At 45.3% G+C, this 10,407-nt stretch overlaps 1 protein-coding gene across 1 annotated transcript in view; it reads right to left on the bottom strand.

The window, feature by feature from the left end:
- Positions 1 to 278: 278 nt before the first annotated feature.
- Positions 279 to 10,407, bottom strand: part of CDH11 (cadherin 11, type 2, OB-cadherin (osteoblast)) — a 63,125-nt gene continuing 52,996 nt past the window's right edge. The window contains exons 10-11 of the mRNA XM_006878718.1: positions 4,311 to 4,562; positions 279 to 872 (exon numbers count right to left, since the gene is read on the bottom strand). Coding sequence (XP_006878780.1) covers positions 376 to 872; positions 4,311 to 4,562 — 749 coding nt within the window. The 3' untranslated portion in view covers positions 279 to 375. The remainder of the gene's footprint in view (positions 873 to 4,310; positions 4,563 to 10,407) is intronic.

Raw genomic sequence — 10,407 nt, 5'->3', positions numbered from 1 at the left:
TTCGTAACACAGAAACGATTTCCCTTCATTGTAAAGTTCACTGTCCGACTTCTCCTTCCCTTAAATATTTTGTACGCCAAGCGTTTTTTGTTTTGTGTTTTTTTCCCTCTAGCAAAGCTGATAATCAGCTTCAGCATTTGCCTTGTGTGTGTGTGTGTGTGTGTGTGTGTGTGTGTGTGTGTGTGAGAAAAGGTACTTCACAGTATTCACCACTTTGATGTCCTTGGAGTTTTTATTAAACGCATCCTCTCTGTAAAACATTGCTTGTTTTAAATGAGCCTTTCCTTGATTTTTAAAAAAATACCTGTTTACATATCTTCTAGATTCTTCAGAACGCCAGACACAGTTCTTAAGGCCAAATTTGTATCGTTATTGTTAAGAATCGTCATCAAAAGTGTCTTTGGAACCATACAAGTCTGCTAGTTTCTTAAAACGAGGTCCCCAGTTCTGTAGATAGTCATAGTTCAAGTCTGAATCTGTGGTGGCCGACTCCAAGGAGCTCAGGGACCCGGCCACCGAGCCCCGTCCCTCGTAGCCATAGATTTGGATGGAGTCATAAGGAGGGGCCGTGGGGTCATTGTCTGCCTCCTGTATCCTCGTGTTGATGAAGTCGTCCACGTCCACGCTGTTGGGGGCTGGCCGGAGCCCGGGCCTGGGCATGTACTGATACTCGGGTTTTATGTCTTTGCGAGGGATAAATCCATTGATCCCATCAGGGTTCTGGAGCGTGGCAATATCAAAGGCTTCAGTGTCTTCCTCCCCACCTCCTTCATCATCGTAAGTAATGATGTTCTCACGGACATCTTCCTCCTCGAAGACAATGAGTGGCTCTTTCTTCTGCCTTCTCAGGGTCACAAACAACACAACGATGACTACGGAGAAAGAAGGAGAAAAAGTGAGTTGGGATGCATCCCGTGTTTCTGTCCACCTGTTCCCCCAAACCCACACAGGCAGGCAGCTGCCTCCCTAGATTAAAGATAAGACTATTTAGAGACGTTAACCTCATGCCCCCCCCCCACCACGTTATAAAAGAAGAGGTGATGCCCAGCACTATTCTGGAAGCCTGGGTGACCAGCAATGACCGCTGTGGTTGCTAGACGCCCTCTATTTGGTCTGACTCAGGACAATTGTAAGCACAACAGAATGAAACACTGCCCAGGCCTGCTTCCCATTCAGTCAGCGCTGTGCTGGAGTCCAGCGTCTCTATCCACCGAGGCCCCCTCGAATTTACCATGCAGGACGCTCTTCTCCAGGGACCGAATGAGCCCACTCCACACTAACAAGAAATGTTACAAATGACTTCGTTGACCTCTTTTCAGACCACATTATCGACGAGAGGAAGGAGGTAAAGACCCCCGAGGAGACAGACCTTTTCCCATTTATGCGAACTTAGAAAAACTGCATCAGCTGAAACGCCAGACGAAGCAATCCCATCTCTCTCTGGGAGTAGGTGGGGTGTGTGCACCATTAAGCATGGGCAATCGGGGATGAATGAGCAGAGTCATTAGCAAGGAAAGCCCCGGTTCTGCTTATTTCTTTATTGATTGGCCCCTCCTCACACCAGAAGGTTCTATATGTCCACCAGGAGTCTCTCCCACATGCCCAGTTAGATTGAAGATGGACTGGAGTAAGCAGAGTGGGAGGCGCACTGGGTTGACCACCGCTCAGTGGGGGTCAGGCAGGGTCTCCCTCGGTTTGTCCTGGCCAGCACCTCTTCCTGGGCCATTTCAGACCCCTTTCTTTGCTCGGCTGGCACCTTCTCATCTCATCTTTAATCACGGTAGCCTTTCCCCTGGTGTCTTATCCCGCTTCCAGACAGGGGTATATATGCATTTGTCCATGTGACCATGCTCACAGTATTTATCACGTAACTTGCAACTTCAATCTTAAACAGCAAAGATATCACTTGAATAACTAAGGTGCACCATGGTCTTTACAACTGGCTAATGTCTATTTTGGAGGAACGTTCCTCTAAGTCATAGAGTACTCTTCTGTCAATTTTTCTGTGCTGAGGGAATCTGGGTTTGCTGTGACATTGAACCTTGTGCCATTGGGGTCTCAAATGCCATAATGGCTGCCTGTGGTGGACAGTATTTGGTGAAGATCCCAGTTTAAGGCGGGTTTAGAAGCAAGAGTGGCATCCACTTCCTAAACCACATGCCTCTGGAAACTCTATGAACTTGGAGAAACAATAGTTAGAGAAAGGCTTCAGGTCTTTTGGGCAGAGTCGTTACGAGTCGTGCACAACTTGACGGCAATCAACAGCAACAATGTATGTGGAAGCTCTGGTGTCCTAGTGGTAAGAAACTCCAATGTAAAGCCAAAGGCAGACAGTTCAAATCCACCAGTAACTCTGCGGGAGAAGGATGGGCAGTCTCTTCCTGGGTGATTTACTGCCTCTGAAAAGCCACTGAAGGGTCAGTTCCCACTTGAGGACACAAAGCAACAACAACAATGTAAGTATTAGAGCTGAACAATAAAAAAGGAAAGCAGAGAGGAACCGAGGCTTTCGAAATGTGATGTTTGTAAAAAATACGGAACATGCCATTGTTGTTCGTTGCCATTGATTCATAGACAACTCATAGCGACCCTGTGAATGAAGGACCTGGGCACTGTTCATAGAGCTTCCCGAAGCAAGCCATTGCGGAAGTGGTTGTCACTCCTGCTTTGACTGGCAGAAAAACGAGCAAATCGATCTCAGAAGAAATACACGCCGGCTCTCCTTAGCAGTGAGTGTGGGGAGGCGTGGAGTCAGTGCCTCTCTACACACCATCACGAAAGACCAATTCTCAGGAAAATAGATCCTGTTTGATGGAGTCAGAGAAAAGGAGGAAACTCTCAACCAGATTGATGGACACAAGTGTTACAACTGGGGATTCAAAACACATCCACGACCATAAGATCGTGACGATGGCATAGGACCAGGCGACACTTTGTTCTGTTGAAAGTCACCGCGAGGTGAGCCGACTTGACAGCAAGTAACTACAGTAACGTATTATTAATTTCTCTAGGCCCTCTCATATTCTGATCCCTCATATTTTGAATATTCAAGAGGGCTGTACCCATCACCCTTCTCTTGCAGCATCTGACACTTAATCACCTCCTCCAGGACGGCACCTCTGACCTTCCCAGGTCATAGCATCAGGCTCGTTCTACCCACTACATGGTCGCAGTCCTCATCACAGCCCTCACCTTGATCCTCACCAATCTGTCTGCCCTGGATCCTTACCATGATTGGCTGGGAGCTTATTATGAGTTTACATAGCACTTTTTTTGTCACCCGTCACTCTGAGGTCTAATGTCCAGATAGCACTCAACAAATATTTGTCAAAATGAACACATCTGCTTTCCCTGATTAGATGAAACGACTTCATTCAGTGAAACATGAAACTTGGTAGCAAATGCACAGGTTTGTGCTCAAACCCATGTAGGGTGTTGAATTGAGCTTTTGCCACTGACTTGGCTCTGTGACACTGGAACAGTGGCTCAGGTCCAGCAATGGCTGATGCTTTAAGCGTTAGCGTTTTCTAACTCAATGCACAGATGGAATAAAAAGACGCCGGGGATCTCATCCCGCCAGAAAGTGTAGGAGAGGCTGTTGAGTCCCATGGGCCCTGCACGCAGGCAGATATCACACAACGTGAGCAGAGGTGGGCTCAGGGCGCTGTTTAGATGGGTTTTACCTTCCAGCTGCTTGAACCTCTCAGATACATTTTCTGCCTTGTAGCTCTTCCCTCTGCCCCTCACCCTTCACATTCTTCTTTTGGAACAAATGGTTTCTCATCCACCAAGGCTGTACCACTAACACCCACTGCTGCAGAACCACCTCTCATGTGCACGCAGTGCGCTGGGGAGGCTTTTTCTCAGGCAGCCCGTTGATGTCTAACAACTTTCGCATTATAAACTCTGTTATGAACTACTTAAGTGGCCTTCCTGACCCAAACCCCACTATTTTCTAGTTGATTTGCACTCACAGAGACCTTATAGGCAGAGCAGAACTGCCCAATAGGGTTTCCAAGGCCTGGTGGAAACAGACTGTCTCATCTTCCTTTCTTGGGGTGGATCGATCTACTATCTTTCAGTTGACACCTGAGCGCTTACAACTGGGCCACCAGGGTCTCTTCTGGTCCCACAGTGCCATAGAGCAGATGCAAGCAGAAAGTGTCTGTTTCTAGGACAAGCTGTCATCACAGCATGCAGCGTGACTCCCCGTAAGCAAGCAGGTCCCATACTAGAGAAATGAGTGCGGCCCCTGGAGGGAGGGTCCGGCTGCCTGGTTTGGTCTCATCCGCAGGTGAGCTGAGCCTTACCGAGGAGGATGACGATGCAGGCCAGGATGGCGATAAGTGCGCCCGTGCTGAGCCCAGCGTTGAGGATGTAGGCCTCGGCATTGCAGGAGAGCAGCCCCCCGTGCACGTCACAGCCACAGACCTTGATGGTGAGGGTGTTGGTGCTGCTCATGGGCGGGATGCCCCCATCGCTGATGACGATGGGCAGGAGGTAGAGATCCTGCTTCTGCCGGCTGAACCCTCCGCGTCGCGCATACACCCCTGCGGTGTTATCTGTCGGGAGAGACAAGGCGGGGTGCACTTGTATCAGGACCATTGGGAACCACAGCGTTGGCATTTCTGCAATAGGTGTGGCTTATCTGAGGGCACGCTCTGCACCGTGAAGGCTAACAACCCACACCTTTCCCCAGGCACCCCTCCCTCTATGCATCGGTGGGAGTCACAGCCACTTGGCAGGAGGAGAGCACAGAATCATCTCTCCTCATGATTGTGGAACAGAATCCAAAACTCCGTTCCTTTCTACTTGGCAAGTGCCTTCACTGATGAGCTGGGTATGCAGTGTTCTGCCAGGATGTTAGCCCCATAAATGCCACCAGCATGGACACACACCATCTATGACACCCTGGGACATAAGTCAAGATAAATGCGAAAGAAAGGGATTAAAAAAAATAAACCAAAAAGTTTCTTTTGAAATAATGAGTGTTCACCTACAACCAGGAAAGGATAAAATAGATGAATGGGACCTTCTAAGAATCAAGTCCCTGTGCACATCCAAAAACTTCTCCAACAGGGTAAAAAGAGAAGCCACAGACTGGGAAAAAATATTTGGTAATGACATGTCTGATAAGGGACTTATATCTAAAATTTATAGTATACTTGAGCACCACGACAAGATAAAGGTAAATAACCCAGTTGCAAAATGGGCATAGGATGTGAACAGACACTTCATCAAAGAAGACATTCAGATGGCCAACAAACACATGAAGAAGTGCTCAGAGTCCCTAGCGCTAAGAGGGATGCAAATCAAAACAACTATGAGATATCATCTCACCCCAGTAAGACTAGCAAATTCAACAAAGCAGCAAACCTCAAATGCTGGTGAGGTTGTGGAGAAACTGGAACGCTTATTCACTGTTGGTGGGAGTGTAAAAATGCTGTGCCATTTTTACACTTCCACTATGGACGGCAGTAGTCTCAAAAAGTTGCAAATACAAATACCATTTGACCCAGCAAATCCACGACTGGGAATACAAGTGCCCATCAACAAATGAATGGATAGAGAAACTGAAATAATGAGTCTTCGGCTGTTTAGGAAGCAGCTTATATATTTATAATGGTTAAAAATGTTGGCAAAAGTTATTGGTGAGAGATTGCACCGCAGGGTTACTGTAATTCATAGCACGAGACTGTACCAAGAGGAGCACTGCAGGAGCCAATGCTGTGTGTTGTGTATAAAACAATGTAAACACAGATATATATGTTGCATGTAAATGTGCATGTATTCACAACAATCCAAAACAAGGCTGTTTCTCCCGTGAGCCCTCTCCACAAAGCATAGCCTATCTGTGGCCAGTTATTCTTTTTTTCGCCGTTGTGTAAGAGATTCCCAAGTCCACTCTCAAACTTTGCTCAAACTCTCTGAATCCATGTATGAGTCACAAAGCAAAATTTCTTATTTAAAGGAAGAGTATTTTTACACAAGCAGTTCTATGCATTCTTTGAAACTCAAAAGCTGTTGCCCACGAGTTACTCATATTGCACCTTCTGTTTAAATCATTTCCAAGTTCTTTCCTTCTGCCAAAATGAGCTGCACAGTGCGTCCCGGCAGTCACCTCCCTCAGGAAGACGTAGCCTCGGGTGTGGTGGTGGTTCAGGGTGGAATTCTCACCTTCCACGCAGGAAGCCTGGGATGGATTCCCATACCTTGTGGTCAGACGGCAGCCGTCTGTCTGGGAAGGCCACTGTGGTGCTATGAAGCTGAACAGGATTTAGCAAAAGCTTCCAGACTAAGAATCGGAGGAAAGGCCTGAATCCAAGAGGTCCTTATCCACACTGATCACAGGGGAAGTGCTAGGCCAGACACTTGTTTTCCTCCCAGTGTGTGAGGTTATCAGGAGTCAGAAGCTGACATGAGAACAGCTCACAAGAACTGACTTTGTCCCCAGGATCATTTCCTGTCCCTTCCCACTTGTACCCATCCAGCCTGAAAGGAAGAGCTCACTTCTGCTCCCTAAGTATTTCACCCTCTTCCATACACCTTGTATCCTCTGCCCTCCTGCCCCAAACAGCCTTATCATGACACCACCTAGCTTGATGAAACTAAAGAGGGCTTGAAACACTAGCTGCAGAAGATCAAAATCTACAGTCTTCCCTATGTATTACATCTCAGAAGCAAGACAAGAAAAATCCTCACTCCTGGGCCAATAGGCAATACAGTGGTAGAAGGAGAAAAGACTGATGTTATCAATGGTTTCATCTTACTTGGATTCACAATCAACATGCAAGGTAATAACAGTCACCAGGCTGCATTGGAAAATCTGCTGTCAAAAGACAATGGCACAATGTATATGAATTTTGTATGCAAACCAATAGAAAATAAAAATAAATTGTAAGAAAAAAAGACATGTTGCCTCGGAAAATCTGCTGTCAAAGACTTTTCCAAAGTGTTTCACAGCAACGATGTCAGTTTAAAGTCTAAATTGCACCTGATCCACGCCACGGACTTCTTTATTATTTCCTACATATTTAGAAGTTGTACAATGAATAAAGATGCCAGAAGAATGGATGGCTTTGATATGTGTTGTTGGAAAAGGGCACTGGATATTCCATGGGCTACAAAAAGAACAAACAAGACTGTTTTGGATTAAGTGCAACTAGGGTGATCCAAATTGGCAAGGATGGTGAAAATTTGCTCACATACTTGGGGCATATTGTCAGGAATTTATTCCTTGAGGGGTGAGGGAAGGAAACCCATCATGCAGGGAAAAATGGAAGGTCAGAGAGAAAGAGGAAGACCCTCGACAAGATGGTTTTACATAGTGATTGTAACAATGGGCTTGATCATATCAGAGATGGTACAGGTGAGGGCTCATTTCAGATCTGTTCATAGAGTATAAGGAGTCAACCTGATGGCACCTACCAACAACAACAACCTATAACAGATGGACTTCTCAAATCTCACAACTGAGCTCAAGGCCATCTTCTCAGGGTGGCCTTGCTGGACCTCCCCCACTACCTTCATTGTCACTGACAACACCCATGGTCCATCCCCATAACTACCTGTTAAACCAACCCACTCGTCTGTCATTTTGTGCTGATATAACAACCTGATCTGGCGTCTAACAGACTGAGATTCTTGAGAAGAGGGAATTTTAGCTGATTCATTTCCTTCCTACATAGAGCAGACAATAAATATTTGTTGAACAAAAGGCATGACTATCTGGGAAAGGTTTAACCAAAATGCTAGATGTTGGTGTTTATGTATAACTACATTCTTCAGACTTTCGTAACCTGAACCCCAAAATACTTCTTCATCATGTTTTCTGCATAACTTCATCCACCAAAAGTACTTTTCCTGGATCCATTTATTTATTTATTTTTTTTTTTCCTGTTAGGAAAAATCAGTGGATATGTTGCTCTGATGTTTAACACTGTGACACTGATGTGTCAGATGCAATAATGGTTACCCATGGTGGACAGTGTTTGCTTGTGTTCCCTAATTAAAACAAGCCTGGAAGCAGGAGCAGCATCCACTTCCAAAAATGGCTTGCCTCTGGAAACTCTATGAACAGTGCTCAGGTCTTTCGTTCATAGGGTCATTATGAGTCGTCTACGACTCGACAACACCTAACAACAACACCACGTTGAATATGATCCACTGTATGTCTGCACACACACACACACACACACACACACACACACACACACGCACACATGCACACATGCACACACAAAATCATATCCCCTCATATGCCCGAGTCCAGTTATAGGGTAGAAATCAGTATGTGGCTTACAGTAGATTCTCTATTAGAAAGAACTCTGATGGTGTATTATTATAGAAGATGGGCTACTAATCAAAAAGTCAGTGGAGAAAGATGAGGCTGTCTGATCCCATGAAGATTACAGGCCGCAAACTCTGTGGGTCAGTTCTACTCTGTTTAATAAGGTCACCAGGAGGCAGAGTCAACTGGAGCCATTGAGTGTGAGCTTCTGTATTGTGACCAACATGATAGCTAGTAGGTTTTGAGGAACTAGGCTCTACCACTAAAATCAAAGAGAAAGACTCAACATGATAGACTGACATGATTTTATAAACCCAGGGAGATTGTGAGGATGGCACAGAATTGAGAGAGGGGGGGCAGTCTTTCTTCTCAGCCCAGGGTTACAAAAGAGAACGGATTCATTCAACGGTGCCGCCAATTCACAGGTAAGTAGTTTGATTCCACCAGATGCTATAGGGGAGAAGGATGGCAATCTCCTCCCTTGCAAGTTACTGCCTCTGAAAACCTGCTGGAGGGTCAGCGATAAGTTTGTTCAGACTCAAAGTTACACAACAACATCCATTATTTATTAACACTTACGATAGGGGGAAAAAATCTTAGAATTTTCAAGTAAAATTTTTCTTTTTGCATGTTAGATCGGGGATTTATTGTTACTGTGAAACACAAAGCAAATACAGAAAAGATAAAGTCATCATGCTTGCGAGGGTAGAGGGACAGTGCAGGAGGGGAAGACCCTCTGTGAGGTGGATTGATCCAGCGACTGGGGTAATGGGAGTAGAGAGAGCGCGTTTGGCACAGGATAGAGCAGGGTTTAGGGCTGTTGTACATGGGGTCGCTATGAGTCACAGGAAACTCGATGGCACATAACAACAACAACAATCTCATCTAGGTATTGGAGAAGGCGAACTGTATTAGGTTGTCTGACCCCAGAACCATTGTTCACTTTGCTACAATTTAATGAAAATAAGGAACGATAGCTATTCTTCATTCTTTTTATGCTTTCTGCCTACTGTAGGCTTGATATCTAGTGATCTTTAGCAAAGAGAAAACTTATACATCTGAAAAACAGTAAAAAAAATAAATGAAAAACCAGACCAATCAAATGACATGTTAATAGGAAATTATCTTTCTTAACTGTTCTCTCTTTTCTGCACTGTAATACTGTCTCACATTTAGCGGTTAACAAAACAATGCACAAACATATAAGACTTTATTTCAAAACAAGCTATCCTTTTCTCCCTTTAAATTGGTGTGAGTGCAAAAACAATTTTCAAAATGAAATCAACATCCACCCAGTGGTATCAGCAGGTTGTTTGTGGCAAGGACAGAGCCCCATGGTGCCCTCCACCCTGAGGACCAGTTATTACTGGGAGCTGATGGACAGCAACCGGGGTGACACCCTACCTTGACAGCACCTGCCCACATGCCACAAACGCTGCCGCTGAAAACCGTGAGGTCATATTGCGCCACCCCTTCTGACAGCGTCAGGGCGTACAGCACGCATTTCTTGGACATTTTAATGATGTCACTGTACCTGGCAGCATTTTTAAATTTGGAAGCTCACTGATGGCACCAAAAATTTACAAATTCATCATATGCCTTGATACAATATATGTCTCTATGACAGAGATGGCAGAGGTCTTGAGTGATCTTATAATCAAGGTAAACACAGACTACTGTGTGTTTCCTTACTAACGAACCTGTACATTTCCACCTGTTTCTCATATAAGTGTGATTATTGAATCATTTGCCCTTGGGTGGCTCCCACCTTAGATTATTTGCTTCATCTGTCTCCTAGACCCTAATCTGTCAGCGAGACTGGTGGTATAGGGGGAGGGGAGATCAATTATTGAGTGTTGCACAGTCTTTCAGTTGTGGGCACCATAATTTAAAACCTACTCTTCACTGTGCCATCCATGAAAGATGGCACCTCCAGATCAATCCAACTGACTTCCATGTGAAGGTAATGGAGAGTGAAATAGTCATGGAAAACGCAGCTCTGAACACCAGCGTGTGAACTCAAGATGTTTCAGATGCAGAACAGCTGAGTCCTCTCAGACACACAAACTATTACACAACAACTCGTCAAAGCACCCAGCTGAAGGAACCATTTACAA

This window comes from Elephantulus edwardii, unplaced genomic scaffold (assembly GCF_000299155.1).
Source record: "Elephantulus edwardii isolate Elephantulus edwardi_28Jun2011 unplaced genomic scaffold, EleEdw1.0 scaffold00001, whole genome shotgun sequence".
NCBI classification, from domain to species: domain Eukaryota; kingdom Metazoa; phylum Chordata; class Mammalia; order Macroscelidea; family Macroscelididae; genus Elephantulus; species Elephantulus edwardii.
Note: the sequence above shows the minus strand (reverse complement) of the source record. Positions and strands in the feature narration are given on the sequence as shown.